At 38.8% G+C, this 22,694-nt stretch overlaps 1 protein-coding gene across 1 annotated transcript in view; it reads left to right on the forward strand.

Annotated features, from left to right (window-relative positions):
• Positions 1-643: 643 nt before the first annotated feature.
• Positions 644-22,694, forward strand: part of GTF3C1 (general transcription factor IIIC, polypeptide 1, alpha 220kDa) — a gene marked incomplete at its 5' end in the record, with an annotated part of 40,672 nt that continues 18,621 nt past the window's right edge. Inside the window, 19 exons of the mRNA XM_009709071.1 lie at positions 644-853; positions 1,029-1,205; positions 2,337-2,480; positions 3,057-3,153; positions 3,639-3,762; positions 7,741-7,899; positions 8,554-8,669; positions 10,234-10,555; positions 11,880-12,091; positions 12,846-12,982; positions 13,952-14,105; positions 15,043-15,146; positions 15,380-15,564; positions 15,936-16,208; positions 16,448-16,593; positions 16,990-17,087; positions 18,687-18,783; positions 19,553-19,730; positions 20,722-20,857. Of these exons, the coding sequence (XP_009707373.1) occupies positions 644-853; positions 1,029-1,205; positions 2,337-2,480; positions 3,057-3,153; positions 3,639-3,762; positions 7,741-7,899; positions 8,554-8,669; positions 10,234-10,555; positions 11,880-12,091; positions 12,846-12,982; positions 13,952-14,105; positions 15,043-15,146; positions 15,380-15,564; positions 15,936-16,208; positions 16,448-16,593; positions 16,990-17,087; positions 18,687-18,783; positions 19,553-19,730; positions 20,722-20,857 (3,069 nt within the window). The remainder of the gene's footprint in view (positions 854-1,028; positions 1,206-2,336; positions 2,481-3,056; positions 3,154-3,638; positions 3,763-7,740; positions 7,900-8,553; positions 8,670-10,233; positions 10,556-11,879; positions 12,092-12,845; positions 12,983-13,951; positions 14,106-15,042; positions 15,147-15,379; positions 15,565-15,935; positions 16,209-16,447; positions 16,594-16,989; positions 17,088-18,686; positions 18,784-19,552; positions 19,731-20,721; positions 20,858-22,694) is intronic.

Below are 22,694 nucleotides of genomic sequence, written 5' to 3' on the forward strand. Positions count from 1 at the left end.
CGCCGCGCTTTCCCCTTCCTGCCGGGCCGGATACCCCGCCGGACGCTCAGGGAGGGCTCGCTCCTCTGCCGGGCAGAACTCGGCCCTGGTCCTCCAGCCGCCCCGGTGGCTGCCCCCGCTGCCTCTGCTCGTTCTCTGGAGCCGTCCCGGTTTTGCTGAGAGAACGCTTCAGTAGCTGGTTGACGGCAGGCAAGGCGGAGTGTGGTTTTGAAGCCTGCAGTTTAGGAGACCTCTGCAGGAGTCCTGGCTAGATTTCCGTTCTAGTGACTGTTTACCATTTAGGTACAAGCAGAGTTTATATGTCCTAGTTCATCAGGGTGGATGTACCCGTTGTTTTCCTTTTCTGAAAATCAGTATTTATATATATTTCTCTTATTCCCACTATTTCCTTATCCTTGAATTTTTGAAGATCAAATAATGTATTTCCCTCCTCCTGCCTCATACGCTCTGCGTGCTGATAAGGTTTGGTCGTACTCAAGGAGTGCAACTCTGCTTGTTGTGTTTTTCCAGCTTTGAGGTTTCAAAAGAGTTTAATTTTTCCAAGATATCTGATAGAGGTATGAGCATTGTTTGTGACAATCTTATATTTGAGTTCCAAATTCCCGTTGCTTGGTTAAATGTTGGCTCTCTGCTTTTGTTTCAGATATGAAGAAATAGACCTTGAAACAGGAATACTGGAAACCAAAAGAGATCCCGTTTCTTCAGATGATATTTATCCTGTCCACATGGTTTTGGATAATAAAGATGGCATACAAGGTTCCTGCCAGTATTTTAAAGAAAGAGTAGATATCACTGATCAAATAAGGAGGAAGGATTTGCAGCCTTGTTATACTTATACAGAAGCTGTTGAAAAGTGAGTGAAGTCCTTATATCTGGCATTAAAAGACTTTTAACTTAAGTTTTAAAATTTGGTCTTCACTCAGTTTGTGGAGATTACATCAAGAATGGTCTTTGTGGGCGGAAAGTGATTGATCTCTCTGTTTTTATGGAACTAATAATAATTTATTACTTTCCCTTCTTTTTCTTAGATGGGGAGAGAAACTAGTCATTGTTGCTTCCCAAGACCAGCGTTACAGAGCTTTAATAGGCTGGGAGGGGGACCCTGACTTAAAACTCCCTGACTTCTCCTACTGTATATTGGAACGTTTAGGTCGTGCTAGGTGGCAAGGAGAGCTTCAGAGGGACCTTCACAGTGGGGCTTTCAAGTAAGTTTATATCATGCTGTATGAATTTAATCAAAGCTAGTAAGTTTCCACTGGTTATTTATAAAGATCTGTCCACTTAAGAATTCCTGTGTATTGATTTAAACTCATATCTGTGTTGGTAGTGTCTCATCCTTACTATGAGGAGCACTTGGTTCTTGGAGCCTGTATTGCTGGAAGTATACCAATCTCTTTCTTGAGTTCATTATACTTCCTGATATTTTTCTCATGGAAACAGACATTGTCTATTGGGTCAATACACAAGTTTCTAATTTGTGGATGTTCTTGCTTTCTCTAAATCACTTAAATTTGGGATGGAAGAATAATTTTAATTTCCTTTCCTAAACTGCTAAGTAAGCATCTTATCCTGCCCAAGTTCTAAAGAGATTCTTGGATGCCTACCTTTTGTCCCCCACATTTGCCCTGTGTGATATCTTCCTCTATATGGCCTGAACAGGAGCCTGAGTTACCAGCTCCCAAACTAGACCATGTATTTTGTTGATGGAGGAGCATTACACAGCCTGTTAGGGAACTTCTGGTTTTATATTGCAGTGCTGGAGCATATTAACATTGCTGTTAAGGATTCGCTGCTTTTAGGAGATGAAGTGTACGTAGCTTGCAAACCACACTGGCATTGTTTTTTGCCGCTTGGGAAGCTCTTTTAGGTAACTAAGATGATGGAGGTGGAGGAGAAATCTTTTGTGGATGCTTTTGTGTCATTCAGTGGCCTGAGCCAGCTCACCAAGGAGTGAGATGAATACCAGTGCCATTATAAGGGGGGCAGTGATTGTAGTGTAGCCAGGAGTTGGAAAGAGAGGGTGGAGGATGGGGGCATGGGGATACAATATTGGTTCAGCTGTCTCATCAAACCGTGTCATGACACTGTGATTATGCACAGAAACCATAGGTTAAAATCAGAGGTATTTCTCTCTGGTTAATTAGATTAACTATGAAAATCAGTTTCACAGGTTATCTTATTTTGTCACTTCCTAATTTTGAGATTGTCACTTTGAAAATTAACATATGTCGCTGAGACCATAGGTAATTTAGGTAAAATGTTTTGGGATACTGGGTAATTAGAATTTATTTGCAGAAGTTCCTATGCCTATAGTTATCTTGCCATCTTCTCTTTAGAGTGGATGCTGGAAAAATTCATTATCACCGAAGAGTATTGGACAGAAATGGTCTCATAACAATGCAGTCCCATGTCATAAGACTACCAAGTGGTGCACAGCAACACTCAATTCTTCTACTTCTGACTCGCTTTCATGTTGATAGGTATGTGCCACTAAGATATTTTAAAGATCCTGTGGGTAGGCTGTGACCTTTTACTATGATGAAAGTTTGTTTTGTTGTCACAGAACCACCAAAGTTTCCTGATATTAACTCTTAATTTCTTTATTAACTCCACTTCCAAATGCCAGACAGTTTAAAACTTACTTGTCTTACGGCTGTAAACAACAGGGTATTCTAGTGCCAGGCACCTGCCTACATAAGCCTAACTCTTCTTATTGTAGCACTAATCATTCTGTTAATTTTGAGTGTTCTCACTTCAAACACATTTCTAATAGATTTCCGCCCCCCCATCTTGTTTATGATTAGACCTTGCGCTTCTGTGGATTGCCAATGAAGTAACAGCCTGGGCTGAGTCACTGTTCCCTCAGTTGGGGTCTCTTCTTAGTGAGAAATTCTCTCATGTGCTATTCACCAAAGGAAAAGAAACTATAGTTCCTAAAACAATCTGAGAACACTTCAGCATACTTTCTGTAGTGACTGACATTTTGTAAAGGTACAACTCGTGTTTATAAAGTTATATGCATGCTTACATGTGAATAATTTTCTTTTCTTGGTTAGGAGGAGCAAATATGATATTCTGATGGAGAAACTCTCAAGTATGCTAAGTGCTCGTCCAAACCAGATGGAAACATTAGGAAACTTGAGGGAAGAATTGGTGAGATTCATTACTCTTTCAAATTCTCACTTATATAGAATCTAGATGATTAGTATCAAAGGCAGTCATTCATACTGCCTGTTTTTTAACATTGCATAAAATTTTGGATAGGATATCAAAAGAAGGATCTTAAAAACCTACTAGATTGAGTTACTGTTGCTCTTTGTCATAAGGAAGGAGTTCTATTCCTTCCACAGTTTCAGAAGAGTTTTGTCAATGGTATCATCATGCAGTTCTTACTTGCACAATGCTGCTGCTGATTGCTGCTGCTTGTTTGGGTGGTAGAGTTGGAGGGATAGAACACACTCCAGAAGCATCTCATGCTTTGCCTGGCATCTGCACTAGCAGGCTTTTAAGATCCTTCTTTGATATCTTACCCCAAAATACTATGTTTTAAGAACAGGCAGTATGAATGTCTTTGATACTAATTGCCTACATTGAGACTTTTGGGCTACCATGACGTTTGCCATTTCTCTTTGCATTAGGGTCTTCGTGAGAGAACTTTCAAACGTCTGTATCAATATATGATGAATGCTGGCCTAGCCAAGGTAATATCCATCCCGTTACAAGACATACACCCCGATGGAGGACCCCACAAGACAAAGAAAGGTAACTAGAACCGTATTTTTGCTCTCTTTTTGTGTAATTACGTTGATTTCATTCTGTCTGTAAGCTTCAAATCTTAAATTGAAAGATGCATAAGTGAAAATCTGTCTATGCAATTATGTGGAGAAATGTGTTAATAAAACTAGAACACTGCAGCCCACTTGAATTAAGCATTTGTTCCAGGTTTTTAAGAAATGGACGCAGGCAAGTTTGTTGTGTATCAATATAAGTTGTTTCAGTGGATTGTGAATCCTAATCAGACTGCTCAAGCCAACACAGAGTAGGGACAAAGAGTAGTCTGTTGACCTTTCAGGTTGAAGTTGAATGACAAGTCAATAAACTTGACAAAAATATATAAAAAGTGATATAAACCAAAAAAGACTATTATGATATAAGCTAAAGAAACAGACCATCTTAGCCATGGCTTTTGCTGAAATTAGGAGTTTTGCTGAAAGTCATGAGAAGGCAAAGTTTGTGTGGAAACTTTGATTTGATAATTCGTATCAAATTATGGAAGTAAGCTTCTACAGCAGTACCTTGGAATTCTTGAACTAAGCAAGATAGCCAACAACTCTATTAAAAAAAGCCATAGTCTACTGAGGGATAGTTTAATGCATAACCAGCTTTGAATTCAGATTTAATAGGTTTGCAAGAACTGCTGATAACTTCCAAACATGTAGTGGAAAGACAAAGAAGAGCAGAACTGCATGAAGAAAGGAGACAAAAGAAAGCAACTGCTGTCAGAAAAAGATGCAGATAAAACTTGTGTGGAGAAAAAATTAGGAGAAGTAATAATAGAAAGTATGGGGAAGGATAGTATCTCCAATGGAATTAATGCAATTGCTTGAGGAAATCTAAACCAAATCTTTAATCACAGAAAATCCTAAGAGGCAGATTTGCTGAGGGTTAAAAAGAAAATAGTTCTAAAAGATGAACAGTATGTTTTTCAGAGATGTAGTGCACTGTTTGTGGAAAAAATAAAAAAAATAGATCTGATAGGAACTAAACGTTGCAAATTACATAGTCTTTGTGAATAGGAGTGATCATAAAGGAAGGAGTGAAAGCTGATAAAAATGCAAGAACTTTGAGAAAACAAAAGTGAATGCCAGTTACATGGAGTTGGGTTAAGGCTCTTGATAAGACAACAAATTCCTTCAAATCTTTTAAGTCTGGGGGAAGGAAGTCTCTCTCAGGGAAATTGTATTATGAACAGAGAGAAGCAACGGCCAAAGGTAGGCGCAGCATCTAGCATGGTTCAGAGAGAAGTCTTGCACATTGTACTGAATAAATAAGGGAGTGATTGAATGAGTTTTTGTCACAAAATACACAGGTCCACCTCCTTCCCATAAGAATATTGGAGGGAGTTTTACACAGGAGAATTCATTTAAGTTCACAGTTTCAAGAAAGCAGTGAAGATCCTCAAAAAATATTCTAAAATAGATCAGTATACAATAAAATATATGGGAAAAATTATCATCAAACTTTTACAAAATATGTATTGTACATAGTTGTATTTCTGATTTGAGCAAGCGTCTCCACGTACAGTGGCTTGTATGACAGGGGTACCTTTAGTCGCACCATTTAGCATTGGCATTGACAGAAACCTAGATTCTCTTTTATACTGTCTTTGAGTAGTATTGCACCAGGTTGTATTTGTTTATACTTCCTCATACTGACTTAAGCTTCAGAGATGTTCTAATGAGCTGAAGACACTTGCAAATAAAACCCCAAAGACTAGATAGTATTTCTAAAATACAGAGTTTATAATCTGTAGTAAAAACATCTAACTTTCAATTAAAGTATTTACTTAGAAGACAAGAAAATAGAAATCCATTTATAAACTTGGTGGCAACCCACAAGGCAGTAGATGTTTCATGTTTTGTCAGGGATTGGCACAATGGCAGCTGCATTTACTACTTGAGTTGGTGACAAAATGCCACCTGATGAATCTTTCACTTGAATGATAATTCTATCTTACGGACGTAAAAGCTGAAAATCCACAAAAATGCCCTAAAAAACACTAGGTATTAAACTAGGATGAATTAATAATAACTGATTTTCATCAGAGATCAAGATGGTTTAATCTCTAGAGTTATACGGGAAAGCAGATAGACTTATGTGGGACACATTGAGGATGAAGACAGAGCATCTGCTATGGGAAGTACACTGTTGGGCAGCAGGAGCTAAAGTAAAAGGAATCGGGTTGTTGTTGTTGTTGTTGTTGTTGTTTTTTGGCTTTGTTGGGTTTGGGGTTGGTTTGTTTTCTTTTCCAAATACTGCTTCAAGTGAAAATTAATGAGCTGTAGGAATACAGAGGATGTGATAACAGTGCCTGCAGCCCTACCAAAGTGTTAGCACTTAGATACTGCTTAGGACAGTTAACTTAGCATACTGGCAGGGAAAGGGTTCACATGGAGGAAAAATCATCTGGCCTGGAGCTCAGTCACATGGTTAAGTTACTGTGGATTAACTTCATGTCAGCTAGGCTTCAGTAACTGATCATGTATATACATAAGATAAAATTCATCAGCTGAAACCTTAATGATTTCAACTAAAGCTTTCACCTGGCATTTTTCACAGCACAGCTGTACCAGAGGAGTAGAGAAGGCTGTAGATGTTCCCACCCGCTGCTGCAGGATGAATTGGCTACTTCTGCAGTAGCTGCTGAATCACTGCAACTTGACAAGCTGGCAATGTACAGTAAAACCTTGTTCTAGTTTACCACTGGTCTCTTAAATTGTTCACTGGTGATGATAGGTCACCCTTATATGAAGGAGCATGATTGCTACAGCTCTCCTGAAGTCATTTGTCCCCACTCTACCCTTCTGGGATCTCATAGAAAAACAGGTGGAGAGTTACTGCAGCACAGCCAGTGCACAGTAACATGTTAAGATGTGGAATTCAATCATGTATGAGATTCTTGTGGCTGGTGGGCAGCAGTGTGTTCTGTCCTTGTATACAACAACCTTAGATTTTGTGTCTCCATTTTCATTGCATATAATTATGGTACACCATACATGTTAACAAACCTAGCCATTCCCTAGGTGCAGAGAGTAGGTGAGGACTTTGGACAAAAAATCTGGAAGTTCAGCTGCTTATACATGGTTGTACATAAAGCCTGCATAATATAACTGATACCGTGTATTGTGGAAGCAGCAGACAAAGGCTGGGAGGAACCTCTTCTCAAAGTGATGTTGGACCTGTGCAACATAACTACACTTTAGTTACGCCGTAAGAGCTTACTGGCTGGGGTAGGACTCTTCTGTTTGATCCTTTTCTTCAGGGTGCTAGTTGCTTGGTGTATGCTTCCTCTAACGTGCATGCATGCAAATATAGAAGAATGTGCTAGGACTTATGATAAACTGACAGTTCTTTTAGGTCCTGGGATTTTTAAATACTGGGCACTCACGGCAGCACTTGATAGGGCCCACTGACTGCTATCCGCTTCGATAACTTGCTGAGGAAAGGCAATCCTGTGTTAAGGAGCAATTTTGCAACCAGGTAGCTTAGTGTAACAGTTCTGTATCTTCAAATGTACAGTTTTCTTTCATTATGTGACTTGTATTTGTAGAAAGTGGAAGAATGCTTTGGGTGTGTAGGGGGAAAAAAAAAGGAGTGATTTTATACCCAGTGAGTAATCTTGCAGTCAGATATATATCCAGAAGATGTAATACTGTGGATCAGCACTTAATCCTTTCATTGATTTATTTGTGCTGTTGAAATTTCTCCTATTGGGCGGTCCTAATGTCGACACAGACGTGAAGGTTTGTAGTACCTCAAAAATGCAGCTACTCAGTATTCTGACAGATTCGTATATAGGGAAAAGCTGTTGCAAACCTTTCCTAGAAATAAACAGTTGTCTTTGGTCGTTTGTTCCCCATTGCACTATTACTTCGTGCTGCTGAAAGAAATAAAATGGTTTAAACATACGCACACACCCTGCATTTTGTTAAGAGTTGTTACTAACGTTCATGTTCACAGGGACTGATATCATGGTCCGTTGCCTTAAATTACTAAAGGAATTTCGGAAGAAAATGGAAGATTATCATGATGATGATGAAGAGGAGATCATCCCAAAAACTGTGCAGCCTGTGGATGTTGTTTGTGAAAGGGATATGCTCACCCAGGCTTATCAGCTAAGTAGGTGATGTAGTAAGACATGCTAAAGATTTTTCCCATTGCCTTCTTACTCCTTGTATGTATAAAAGAAAGGTCTATGTTGTGAGTTTGGGTTTTTTAAGTTCTGATTGCTTTTTATGTATCAGAAAGTGCCAGTTTTTCATTGAAAAGATGAGCTTTATGTTCAGATTAGACTGGAGCTCTAGGTGCTGCCACCTGTTAGCCCTCCCTGGAAGCTGATCAACTACTCAGTACTACCCAAATAAAACAGCATGGTAGAAACAGGATGTTGTGGTGGGATGAGAAAAGGTAATGAGGAAAACAGTGTTCGTTCTTCTTCAATCTCTTTTCCTTTTGTAATGCAGAAATTAATATTTAACTGCAGAAAGCTGTCAGGGGGAAAATTCACCCCTGCTTTTAATCTGAAGCCATCCCCTTCAAACCTCATCCTACTGGGGCTCTGCTTTGCTTAAAACTGTGTCTTATGACAGTATTTGACTGTATGTTATAAGTGTCTGTGACAATGTCTTTAGTTGTTAGTGGGGAATGTTGAATTTTATATTCTGGCATATACAGTTATTCAGAGTGAAAATGAATGTATATACAAATATATGTAGATATAATTCAGTTAGATTATTTCCCTGAGGCAATTTTTCGTTTTCGTTTCTGAAACAGTTGAAAGTAGGGGAACCAAAGGTATTTCTCAGGCAGAAATTCGCTTGGCTATGAATGTGGGGAAGCTAGAAGCAAGGATGCTCTGTCGTCTTCTGGAGAGGTACAAAGTTGTCAAGGTAAGGTTAAAATAAAATAATTTAGATAATTATTGAAACTAGAGATACAGTTGTGGTTACTGTGGTAGTACGTTATGACATTGTTAACGTCAGACAATAGAAACAGCAGTGAATTGAGAATTGACAGTGAGAGTCCTGGTAAGATTGAAAAGAGTATGACTTCAGTGGAGGAAAAGGTATGCAAGACAAGCATTCAAAAAGTATTAAGACTTTAACATACTGTAATCTGAAGGACTAGGCCTAGTTGTTAGAATGTAACATGTCTGCTTTTCTAGCATACCTTTTTTTTATTGTTTCCTGGTTAGTTGCCTTGACATTTAACAGTTTGCTGACTCAGATGTACAAATATTTCACATTGGTTTGTGACTGGGTGCTTAAGTAATAAAGATCATAGGGAAAAAGGCACATGGCCCCATATTTTCTGTCTGTATTGAGCACGTATTCTGGCGATCCACACCAGCTGGTGGGATTCTGCCGGACACCGCTTCGCAACATTCCAGAGGAACACTGTTCCCAGCACCATGAAGCAAGTCTGCCCTCCAAAAAGAGACGGGGCAGAGAAACTGGCCTCAGCCCTTCTTCACCCGGCCTCAACCACTTACTGAAGTCATTCACTGTGATCAGTGGTAACCCAAGTGATCTGGGGACCGGCACTTTATGGAGGTGAACATAAGTGTCTCTCAACTCAAAGTAGTCGGTCTGCTTAATTTTTGACTATAAGACAAGTTCTGTTTTGCCAGATCCTCTACTGAAGGATCTTGTCGGAGACACTCTGTACGTTTAAAATCATTAATCTACTTGCTTTTTGAAAATAATAATAAATTCTGAAAAAAAAGTTACTTTTGTAGAGGTTATGGTGATTAAACTCCTTTCCAGATATTTCAATTTTTTTTTTCATTTCAACAAGACAAATTCAGCTGTCATTTCTCGCGTGTGGCCACCTGCCACTCTTCACAAAGGCAGGATAATTGCTGTCGTGCCTCAATAGAGAATTTTTTTTACTCAGATCTTGTCATTTGGTAAAAAGTTCTGTAGAATTAAAACCAAACAAACTATATAAACCATGGGAATAATTTTTTCCCAAGTCAACTGTGAAGATGAAATCCTTCCTTATTGATAGGCTAAGAGTTCGAGTTTCTAGATACTTGAAAGCACCTCTTGTAGTAGACAGGGCAACAGCATTTCCACTGAGTCTGATTCACTCTGGTAACTTCTGCATTGTAGCTATTTCACAGAAAATGTTTCCTGAAAAAATTCATTTCCAGTCTGAATGCATATAGTTTGTTCTTCCTTAGACTTTTCTACATCCCACATACTGTAGACACTTCATTCTAGTATGCAGGTAATGCAGATTTACTTATTTTTCAAGCATGGTATTTCCTTTGATTTCTATATGTTGAGGTTAGTCAACATTTTTCTTATTTAGAAAAAAAAGGAGAATAACATGACATCTTTTGATGTGAGGGGAGAACAGTTAGAAAATTTTCCCACTGTTAATTCTGGAGAACAGACTGCAAGAATGGAGAAGTAAGGTGGTAAAATAACATTCCAACTATTTCCTTAGGGTTTTATGGAGGATGAAGGTCGTCAAAGGACAACAAAGTATATTTCGTACATTTTTGCAGAGGAGAGTGATTTAAATCGTCAGTTTGAGAGAGAGAAGGCTAGAAGTGAGCAGTTAGCTACAGTAACTTTGGCTCTAGTGCCAGAAGATTCCCCACCCGTGGAAGATGTGTCTGCTGGAGAAGATGATACTTTGGTCTCAGAGTCTGACAATGAAGAAGGGAAAGATGGCAAGAAGAGAAGAAAAGGTCAGAAGGCCAGCTCTCGTTCTCTGTTGAAATTAAGTTTCCAAGATGATACCCCTCAGTCAACACCAGCTAAAGGTAGATCATGATTCTGAAATTTGGAAAGAACCTTGCATTTTTCTTATGGATCCTTTTATTAAAGAAAAAAATCATATGCTATTAGTTTCCATTAAAGTTTTTGATCATATATTTATTTTTACACTTATTTGATTATTTCTATCTTTTTTGATGTCTCTTTCCACCAGAAGTGTTACGTTTTGGAATACTGTAGGTGTGGTAATCTCTAGAGATTCTGAGGACTGAAGTGTGCTCTGATGTTTGTGTGTGCCAAAGAACGTTGCTGACTATGACCAATCACTGGGAAAGTCTACTTTTCCTTACCCCTATGTCATTTCTCCCCTTTTCCCCATGCAAATGAAATGGGCTCACACACCATGCATTTTGGATATTCAGTTATTTTTCTGGTGGCTTGAAGGGCTGAAATGATTCTGCAGAGGGTCAGACAAATTCAGATTTTTTTGTAATATATAAAAATTCTTCCCCTCTTAGCAGTGTTTTTTTTCAGCTGGAAATATCTGGTATCAAGCCTGTGCAAAATATATTTGTTCATGTACTGATGCAAACCTTCAAGTGGGATGAGTATAGCTAGAGTAATACTGACTTCTTGTCTGAGACCGGTCTAAGATGTTAACTAACTACCTTCAAGCAGCAGTAGGCTTGAGATGACTTCTCGCAGCCTTACTCACCTAAGCATATTGTGACAAAAAATGTTTTCTCTCCTGAAGCTAATTGCTTCATCATTTTCTTTAGTTATTTGGACGTCTTAATGAGAAACCTACCAACCTTTTGGGGACATATTTTAAAGAGGATATGGTGGTATATTTTTTATTTTATTTATTTTAACTATTTGAACATTCCTACAACTTCTCTGATAAACTCCAAGGGAAAGGAGGAGAACAGATCTCCATTTCTTATGTAGATTGTCTTTGGAGTAGTACTAAATCCTTGTTCTCATTCTGCTTTGAGTCAGAAAAGTCAGGTTTCTGGCAGAACTTGAGAATCTTTGACTGAAACTCTGTTCTCGGGCAGCAGTTTCTGGATAAGCTAATCTGGCCCCTCATGGTCTTCTAAGTCTGCCTATGAAGAGGCTTCTGCATGGAGAGAATTATTTGATGACAGGGAATTCATTTTTTTTTAACTTTACTTTTGAAAGCTGAATGTAGTCATTCATGATCAAACCACTGCTTCCAGCAGGGTAGAAGAATATCTGAAAAATGTAGCAGAATGCTTTTAAGTACAGTTACCTGAGTAGATGGAGGAATACCTTTTAGAGAGAGAAGCTGAACGTTTACAGGGAACTGTGAAAGCAGAACTGTTATGAGACTGTTTGCTCTTAAATCAGGCTCAAAGCCAACAGCTGTCAAGTCTCGGGGAAAGAGGCTGCCTTCCCTTCAAATTCTTGAAGAGCCCGATGAGCTCCTAGACAACCTTTCGGGGGAGACTTCTACTTTGGAAACCCCAAAGCAGGAGTCCAATCCTTCTACCTGTGCTCATTCCACTGATGAAGATGGGGATGTGGCTGTGGTGGAGGAGGTCAGACTTGAAGACCTTAAGGTAAGATCACGTGTGTTAATGTTTTCTTGTTGGTACGTCTGTCTGAGCTAAGTTACGTACTTCTATAGCAAGACTTCAAGATATAGTTTTTTTATTAAATTATGGGATTGTTTTGGTTTTTTAAATTTAGTTTCAAAGTGCATTCATATTTTGGCTGCATTATAGTTATGAGTGAAAATTATTCCAGGAAACAGGAATGTAGATGTCAAAAATACAGTTCTGGATTAGTTTCCTGGTGCTCTCAAAATTCCCTGAGGTGACTTAATGAGTGTCATCACTTAATGTCTGTCTGTGCACAAGTGCTGCGTATCATCTGGTCTGTCTCCTCTGAACTAGGAGGAACAAATGGATTCCAACATGAAAGTTGTGTAGCCTCACTGCTGTGGGGTTGGGCCTGGGAGAAGAAGCCTTTGAGAGACAGGATATGTCGACTTGGACTCCGCACAATGTTAAGGCAGTTACCAGCTTTCTAGGCCGGAACTCTCAGGTTCAAATGGCTCATAGTGTGGGATTGGCAGAGAAAGTGCATACATCTCTGCATCTAACTGCATGGAAATCTTAGTTTCTGCCTTGGTTCCCTGTCTGTGGAGGGGAGATAAAAGATAATCAATCCCCATCTGACTAGTTTCTTACAAATAAACATATCAAAACTCTAAATTCCTCAGATGCTACTGTGTGAGGAACCAGTGTTAGGCTGAAGACGTTGAGTAGTTCATGTAAAATTTTTAATTTTGTCCATACTGTGCACTAGAAGACGTGTAGCCAAAAGAAGGAAAAGCGTTCCAAAGCTGCGGCAGTGGAGAGATCTCATGAAACGTACCGGCTGCTGAAGCGCCGAAATCTCATTGTGGAAGCTGTTCGAAACCTCCGGCTAATTGAAAGCTTGTTCACGTGAGTCCATCTGAAAACAGTGTACTGGGGACCTGATGCATTTTGGCAGTAGAAGCACCTCTTTTAGCAAGCAATCTGTGTGCTCATTCCATTGTTTGCTTTTCTTGTCCCTGATGGCACTATATGCTATAATGTTGGAGAGGATGGCACATGCAAGGTGTGGGGGGGTTGCACTTACACTGAATCTTTAAAATTAATCAACTGTTTGGAAGCAATAATAGTTCTCTGCAGAAAATTACACAAGTGAATTTTTATATGGTATATGTCCAGGGGAGGTTCAGGCTGGTTATTAGGAAGAACTTCTTCACTGTAAGAGTTGTTAGGCATTGGAACGGGCTCCCCAGGGAGGGGGTAGAGTCACCATCCCTGGAGGTGTTACAAAAACGTTTAGATGTGGTGCTTCGAGACATGGTTTAGCGGGCATGGTGGCATCGGGTATACAGTTGGACTTGATGATCTTTGAGGTCTCTTCCAACCATAATGATTCTATGATTCTAAGGGAAGAAGTGAGCTGGCTTCAAGTGATGGGATATGTGTATCTATACTGTGAATGTATGTGTGGTTTCTGAGCTCTGAACACCACCAACTAAACTCTTTCTGCCCCAAGCAGAACTGAGCTCAGAAATGGAAATATAAACTGCATATGTTTAATCACGACTTCAAAAAGCTGTAGATTTTCCTGACTTTAGAGAGGCTGGATTCATAATGGCACTGTAGTCATACACAGAGAAACCTGACATTGAGAATTTGCTGTCATCAGAACAGCAATCCTCATGTAAAAAGGATAAGCTTGATTGCAAAGAAAATACAGCTGAAATTTAAAGCTAAGTTACCAGTTATTTACAGCAAAAGGGAAAAGTGAGCAGTAATTGCTAGAAGTAGGGAAGATCCCGCATGCTCTAACAAACTGCTTACACCCAGAAATGCTCCAGACTGCCTAAAATGCAAAGTATTTTTTGCATCTTTTAGGCTTCAGAAAATGGTCATGGATCAAGAGAAGCAAGAAGGTGTTGCCACTAAATGCTGCAAAAAGTCCATCATACGACTGGTACAGAAGCTTGCACGAGAAGGACTCCTCAGAGTCTATCGTACTACAGTCATTCAAGATGGCATTAGTAAAAAGGTGACTGCATAAACCCTGGCAGCAGAAGCAGCTGTTCTCACAGCCTTCTGATTTATCAAAACGTGTTGGGCCTGAAATGCATGAATGACTTCACTTTTTGTAGCAGGACCCATAGTTGAGCTGCCCAGAAGCTACATGTCCCAAACTAAGCTACTGTGAAAACCAGATTAGTGCTTTCAATTATTGTGCTGCAGATAATTGTGAGACCAAGGAATAGTCCAGAGATCAGAGTCTCCGAATCTCCCTTCTGAGAGGTTCTGCTGCTTATGAGTTATGCAATTCATGGTTCTCTCCCTGCACTGTCAGGCTGCAATACAATTCTATTTAATCCCCTTTTGAAAGTCAGGAGTATGGAAGAAATCTGAATTGAAATTTATGGAATGTGATCTTATTTTTTTCAAACAAAAATCCACTGTTGTTGAGGTTTATGGAAGTAAAATGTCTGTAGTTGTAAAGCTGAGACTTGTCATTGTAACTGTAGTGTGAAATGTTCATAAGCAGGGAGAAAATCTGTTGAAAATAACCTGCTGCACAATTACTGTAGAGCACATCTGAATTGTGTCTATGCTTTCAGCAACAATATCCATACAAGGTATGGACTTTCATTTATCCCTTTCAACCTAATATTTGCAAGTTTAAGTGTTTGTTCTCCAAATATTTCAGAATATTAAAAATCAAGAAAACTGAGGTTTGTAGAAGTGTCATTAACCATTTATTGGTACAAAGACTGTAGTCTGGCCTCTTGCTTAATACAAACTAGCAACAGGAGTTTTGATCCAAAAGTGTTAATGTTCTGTGAATTACTAAATCTTCACAGGATTCATCCATTGTGGCTACCATTAATTAACTGTCTGCTAATCTCTGATAATTTATGCAGCTGATTAAGAGCCAATATCTCCAGAAATAACTTCTGTTTGTTTTCTGCTGCTCTGAACAGGTAGAGTTTGTTGTGCATCCTTCAGTGAGTCCTAGTGATCCCCTTGTTAAAAGTGCCATTGAGCAAGTGCGTTTCCGAATCTCCAATTCAAGCACAGCAAACAGGCAAGTTGCAGTGATGGTTTGGATGGCTTGTGGGGAACTTGGCTTATTTAGTACATGCGAAAATATGCAGAGGAAATAATCACAAACTAAGCAAAAGGAAAGAAAATCTCTTCTTTAGCAACAGAAATTGAAGCGCAAAGATGAAGCAAGATGCTGAACATTTCCTGAAGTCAGGAAAGAGGAGGAGTTGAACTCTGCTTAATTTTTACCAGTGCTGTGTGGTTTTAATACAGGATTAAAGTTCCCCAGACACCAGCACCCCAGGACTGTGCTGAGGAAGAAAACGTGGGGCAAGAAGCAGCTCCTGACTCAGGAGAAACGCAGGAAAGCTCGCGTAAAGCCGATAATAATAATCGGGCAAGAAAAACTGATGAAAAAATGGGCATAACACAGCTAAAAAACTATCACCCTGTTACAGGTACAGCTAGCTTTGTTTTTTCTGTCATCTTTCACTTTCCCGTTTATTATTAATAATCACTTTCAGATGTTGGGCTCTCCTAAGATACAAGTGGGTTTTTTCTTTTATAGAAGAAACATTGGGTTTACGTTAAAGCAGTCTCACTATCCAGTGTTTTCTTAGCTGCCTATTTTTTTTTACAATTGGGAACTGGAATATTTGTATTCACTACTACTTCTTTACTACTTGTAACTTAGTATTTGTAACTTACATTTACTTTCAGCTGCCCATCTTTCCTTCCAGTTTTCTTCATGTTAGTTTTGCAGAGGTAGCTATTTCTCCTGTTCTAATCCTCTTTTTATTTCTGTTTGGTACTTAATCTTCCCTCCCAGTTCCAGGACTTGGGCGTTCTCTTGGCTTTCTTCCCAAAATGCCCCGTTTAAGAATGGTCCACATGTTCCTCTGGTACTTAATTTATGGACACCCTTTAAATGGAACACAGCCAAAAGGAGGTAACGATGGTGAGAAAAAAGGCAACAAACAAGGGCTGGATGTGAATGCACCTGTGCTTGAAGCACAATCAGATGGGACTGTAGAAATTACAACTGTGGCGAATCCTGAAATCTCTGCACAGGAGACCGAAGTAGAGTTGTCTAATCAAACAGGTAAGAAGTGGCACATCCTGACTTTACTACAGACTTTGCCATGGTTCAACACTGAAAAGAAGGTAGAAGTCTACTTCAAAAAAGATTGAAAACGAATGTTTTAGATGATTTTCAGGTTATTTTCAGATTTCCAGACTATAAACTGCCAAATGTGTTCTACTTGAATACCCACAGTAAAACTATTAGTATAACTACTAGGTTTGTCCTGTCTGAGTCTAAGCCACTCTTCTTGTTCCTAGTGTACGTGGATGATGTGTCATGGATGCGCTATGTCCCCCCTCTCCCAGTTCACAGAGAGTTTGGGTTTGGATGGGCTCTTGTTAGTGACATTCTTCTCTGCTTGCCTCTCTCACTCTTTGTTCAGATAGTACAAGTCAGCTACAAGGTATAGTGCTTTTTTGGTTTACATTTGTTTTACTTTAAAATCTGATGATATCAACTGTACCTATAAGCAATAACAAATATCCTCTTAGTCTATTTTAACAAAACTAGCCATTGGAGAGTAGAGATTTCAGTTCTTGATAGTCGTAGTTGCTTTTACAGCCACACTGAAAAATATGTATAGCCCTGTAATACTGCGAATTCTTCAGCTAATATTTTGCAAAGAGCTTTTTATAATCTCACTGAATCTTCTGCCTCGTTGATTAACAAGAATAATGTTGAAGCATTTTACAAAAGCAGTAACGTTTGCTTAGAAAATATTTCAGTAGACAGTTCTGGCAGCAAAGCTTTAAAGGATTTTTGCATTTTGCATTTTGATTAACTTCTAAAATGATTCTAGGTGGATGGTCTGGAAGACTTTTTAAATGATCCACTAAAAAAGCACATTCTGATCAGATTTCTTCCAAGGTCGGTCCGACAGCAGCTCCTCTACAAAAGGTAAGCAGATGAGTCAAAGTAAATGGCTCTAGGGAGGAAACAACAGTGGCTGACTTTTCTCCGTTATTTCCTGTTTGTGTCAAAGAGGACGTGGTTACTTAAGACAAGGATCATCAATCTTCTAAGGATGGTTTGCCAAATTCTATTTTTCTCTCCCAAATGGAAGGTAATAAGAAACTAATAAACAATATTCATGCATGCTGTCAGGCAGCGTTTGAGAGCTGGGCGGTTCTGTCCTTCATAACTCATCAGCAGGATGTTACTTCTGTATGAAACACTCCTGACTGCTGCTAAATTCAGAATTTAATAGAGTCTAAATGTTGCTGTCCTTCATAAATCTTTCAGAAGATGCCACATTTCCCAGTTCCTGCCTTTCATACATACTATTCAATTTCTACTCATGCTCTCAGTGGCATGTTGGCCATTGGTTGCCGTTCCTCATCTAGGAGATTTAAAAACTGAGATTGGACTGAAGAGAGGAAGGGAAAGCAACATTAAAGGAAAGTGATTTGAATATGTGGAGTCAACAGCACCATATTAGTTTCCTCAGAAAGATCATTGCTAACAGTATGGATTTGGATGGTTGGAGACTTATACAACATTTTGCATACCTGCAGACGTGTTCCTAGTGAGTGAATAGTGCTAGGCAGAATCAGCTGCCAAGACTCATGGTCAGCTTGGGTTTGCAATTCCTAACCTATTACTTGCTAAATCTTAGTAATGGGGAAACTGGATTTATGGTATTTTCTGAAATATGCAGGCTCCCTCTGATAGGTTTATGCAAACCAGTATGACATATAACCAAGGTATCTCTTTGCCCCTCCATTCACTAAAACTTCAAATTCAGCCAAATTTGCTCCGGTACTTCTAGGCTTGTCAAATGATCTTTCTGAGCCCCAGAGAAGACTCCTGCCAAATTTCTCCAATGCCAGTTCCCATTTAACTGTACAGAAAAACTTAGATCTTAGTGAAGTTAAATGTGGGCGAAGCTAGTTTTTGATAAACTCTCTGAATGAATAACTTCTGCAGCTTCCAGAATTTTGCCATATAAGTAGCTATACAGCATGGGAAGTGTTCTTCTTTTTGCTTTGCCAAAGCTATAAGCAACTGAAAGTCGTTTCTTGGAGCAGTAATTCCAAACAACCTTAACTTCAAGGAATCATTGCCCAGTTCTTTATATGTACACATGTGAATGCTTATCAGCCCATATTTAGCAGTCATATTTTCTTCCTCGTGTCTTCTTTTTATGACACAAAATTGTCTACAGATATGCTGGTGTTCTGACCTTGTTTAACTCATTTTTACCTATGGTATTTCTGGTTAATTTTGGTTTTTGCCAGCAAAATTTTAGTTAGTATTTGGCTAAAATATGATGTTTGTGATTTGAGGAAAGGAAATTTGGAGCTTTGGGATATTATGTGTTTTCCATAGGCTGACCATTGAAACAAAAATACTACTTCAGAAGTTCTGAAACTCAGTATTTCAGAAAAGCAGTGTTTCCTGAAACTTCAGGTTGCTGCATGAAAATGGTCATGTTTTCTGGTATCATTTTTACTGTTTTCATGAGTGCTAATTGTAATATTCCTAATATTGCTGCAGGAGATACATCTTTTCAGTGGTAGAAAATCTCCAAAGATTATGTTATATGGGACTGATACAGTTTGGCCCAACAGAGAAGTTTCAAGACAAAGACCAGGTAAATTTTTTATTTTAAATTTAGCCATTAGTCTTCATGTTTTTTGTCCAGTGAAACAAATTCAAGATTTGGGGTTCATAATAACCTTAAATAGTTAAGTACTGATGTTTCAGATGTATATGCAAACCTCCAGATCCAAGTGACATATTGCAAGCTGTGCAGATAATTTTTACCTCTTTCTCTGCAAAGACACTACTCAAATGTATAATCTGGAACATTGCACACAATAATGATCTAGGAGGTTCCAGACTGGTAGCACTTAATGAAAAACGAGCAGGCCACATTCTTTTCCATCAAGATGTCAGGCATTGATATCTGACACAGAATAAAGTCACTGATCAGAGTAAAATAATGACATTCATATGCATCTTGTAAATAGAGAGCACATGCAAAGGAGAAAGCCATCCCAATATATACTTTATGAGGATAAGAAAGATAATTAGGCCCCAAAACACATCTATTCAAATCCTGAATGAGAGCTTGTAGGGAATAGACACTCTCTGTGGAAACTTGGAATATCCTGTGCACAAGAAGGAAAAGAAACTGTTCTAAATCTAGAAACAAAATCTCTGGATCGCTGGCAAGGGAAGTTTGGGAATACAATGCAATAGAGTGGGGATGGGTGTGTCTTCTGTCAGAGTACTGGCTCAAAACAGCAAAGACTGAGAAAATGTTAAGCAGTCCTAAACTAGATTAAGTTGTGTGGCCTGTAAATTAGGCAATTTCAATGATTTTTGCCAACCAGCCTGAAATATACTGTATTTGGCAGGTCTTTGTGTATATGAAGAGAAATGCTGTGATTGTTGATACCACTATCTGTGACCCCCACTATAACCTGGCTCAAAGTAGCCGCCCATTTGAGAGACGCTTATATGTTCTGAATACCATGCAGGATGTGGAAAACTTCTGGTTTGATTTGCAGTGTGTCTGCCTTAATACGCCGTTGGGTATGGTATAGTTGTACCTTCTTACTACCTTTTCTGTTTATTCTGTTCATAGCACAATTCCTCCTCCTTTCCTAAAACTTGAGGCAGGCTCTGTTTTGTCACTTCCGATGTTTTGTTCTCTTGGCTGGTTGCCCTGTACATTAAAAAGAAAAAAAAAAAAAGCAGCCAGCTGAAAAGGATCTATTTGCAATTTTGTCTTTCTTTTGCATTGAAGCAGTTATGTGCAAAAGGCTCCTTATGCATTTGGTGAAATGATATTGTGTTTGTGATTATTGCAATATATTGGTCAGAACAGGATTATTCCTAGCCCCTCAAATATGGGAATGATATTGTTTCACCAGTTTGCATGCTTATGGAAGCTTTGTTGTGTTTCAGTTAAGTATTTTCCATTTTGAGCCTTGAGGGGAAAATTGCTCTGTACTGGATTTAAATTCATATTGAGTCTCTAGATCAGATACTTGCATGAGATCTAGTCCTGCCCTGTTGTCTTTGTAGCATGGGCAGCCAAAAAGCAGGAGTAAGCCAGAAACTGGCGGGTTTTTTCTTACCTTTGAGTTCTGTTACTATAAAGCCATCACATGACTCCTCTGCTATATCCTAAATGTATCCCCAGCATGAAGGTGTGAGACGAGCAAAACATTCACACTGTGTTTCAGCAGTCACAACCTGCAGCATCATTTCTTGAGGACTGTTGCCACATTTGAGTATCTGAAAGGATGTGATCGATGCCTAGAATATCAGTGAACTACTGAATTTTTTTCTTTATAAAGGATAGTGACCTTCCATTACTTCTGCCCTGAATACAATTTTGGACAAGTTAGTGCCTTCTACTGGAAGTTAACTAGAACACCATTAGCATCTATGAGAAGGTAGCATATTCTATCAGGAAGTGGTAAAAATGTTAGTACTGTTTGGGGAGCAGCAGTTTGCCATAGCAGGGTGGATTGAAAATGCTTCTCATGCAAGTAGTCAAAACTATTTGTATGTCTAGGAGTTGTCCGCTGTCCTCGTTCAAAGAGAAGTAATCTTCAAGAGGAGGAGTCTGCGCTAGATGTAGAAATGGAACAAGAGTCAGCAGTGGATAAACACAATCTGGAAAGAAAGCGTGCAATGTTGGAATATACCACGTATGTCATCATCATCCTTGCTTTGTTGCTTGAATAGAGCAGGCAAAAAGAACTGTTCTGGTTTTGAGGATGTTAATAGCAAAAGCAGTTAAGACTAGCATTTCAGTTGGGCGTTGTGGGGTTTCTCTTTGTAATTCAGAGTCTATCTGATTAAAAAGAGTGTAGTTATGCATCATATTTACAAGCAACTTGTCTATCAAGCAGGTTTTTATGCTAGAGGAATGGGAAAAACAGATTCGGATTTCCTTCCAAAGTAGTACAGGTGTGTGTTGCGAGAGTCTTGGGAAAAGCTAAGTTGAGAGGGATGGAGTGCTTCCTAAGTACAGTTAATGCAAGGGAAAAATGTAAAGATTCTCTGTTCCTGTGCTTTATATCATAGTATCTCAAGTACCCTGTAGCTTCAGTAGCTCCCCAGTGTCACATTCTGAATTCTGTTCTTCTGCATTGCAATTTGCTGCACATAGTTTGCAGATTAATTTCTGATATGGTATTGGTGTACACTGCTGAAATCTGGAAGTGATCTCTGGAGCACTTCATCTTCTGCCTAATCACAACCCGAATACTTGAGAGGATTGTATACTTACAACCTGTGACAGCCATGCAGAATGCCAGTTATACTTTTTATATTGTATTGTGCGCTGTGGTTTGGTTTTGTCGCTATTCCATGACGTTTTAATAAACAGTCTGTTTAAAAGGTATTTTCAGTAAAGTTCAGCGTTACAAGTAGATATATCAAGTTATCTTAAAAAAATTAATGGAGTTGAAGGTGCCTAATTCCACTGAACCTTGCTGATAGAAAAAAAATTCTGTTCAGTCCACTTGTCAGCTTTCGCATATGGTCTCCATTGTATGGTAAGAAATCTTTTAAATTGGATGTCTGGTGTTTACTTGCAGTTAGGCTGGAGATGACTGCACCATCTTTAAGGTCAAGAAACAGTTTTTGGATTTAATTGGTGGTGTAATGTTATAGTGAAAGAGTTGTCTATTGAAAGCTTGACTGAAATAAGTTTTTTTTGATAGTAGATTTCAAAAACTCTTTTATAAGGCAAAAGAGGATTTCAAAAATACTCTTTGCTGTTATTACTGGAATGTCAGAGCTGTTGTATCTGCTGCATACGCAAAGCTCATTCATTGTTTGATTTTTTTTATATATATACATTTTTTAGGGAGTAAGTTTGTCTCCATGATTTTTTGCAAAACGTCGTATTTATAAGGAAGAAAAAAAATTTTTTCATTCTGCGCTGTAACACCACACTATATTCATTGTTTGATTTTTTTTATATACTTTTTTTAGGGAGTAAGTTTGTCTCTATGATTTTTTGCAAAATGTCGTATTTATAAGGAAGAAAAAAAAATTTTTCATTCTGCGCTGTAACACCACACTAATAATTAAATAGCTCGTTTGTGAAGGGTAGCAGTTCATCCATTACATGCTATTCATTGTTAGTTTAATCTTCTTTCCGGGGAGAGAATTGCAATGCATTGCTTTTCTGGCTTGTATGTGTATTTACACAAGCTTTAATGTATTCGTTAGAAAACTGGAGAGACCAGTGCTTGACAGTTGGTGTGAAAAAGGGTTATGATTGCCTTTAGTTCCTGGGGAAGATTTTCCCCCCAGTTGTCCTGAGAAAGTTTTTCATCTGAGCAGGTATTTTCTCTAGTTCTGTGGGAGGAATAGTGCTGAAAACAGACTTTAACAAGGCCATTGGAACTTAGTTAACAAGAATGAAGTTGCTCTGGGTGTAGTCTTTAAACTGAAAACACAGTTGTTAAATATCAGGGATTAAAACATAATGGAAAAGCATTGTTGTCCTGCTACTTCTGGAACAAGGAGCAT

Source organism: Cariama cristata, unplaced genomic scaffold, assembly GCF_000690535.1.
Source record: "Cariama cristata isolate BGI_N322 unplaced genomic scaffold, ASM69053v1 scaffold21001, whole genome shotgun sequence".
NCBI classification, from domain to species: Eukaryota; Metazoa; Chordata; class Aves; order Cariamiformes; family Cariamidae; genus Cariama; species Cariama cristata.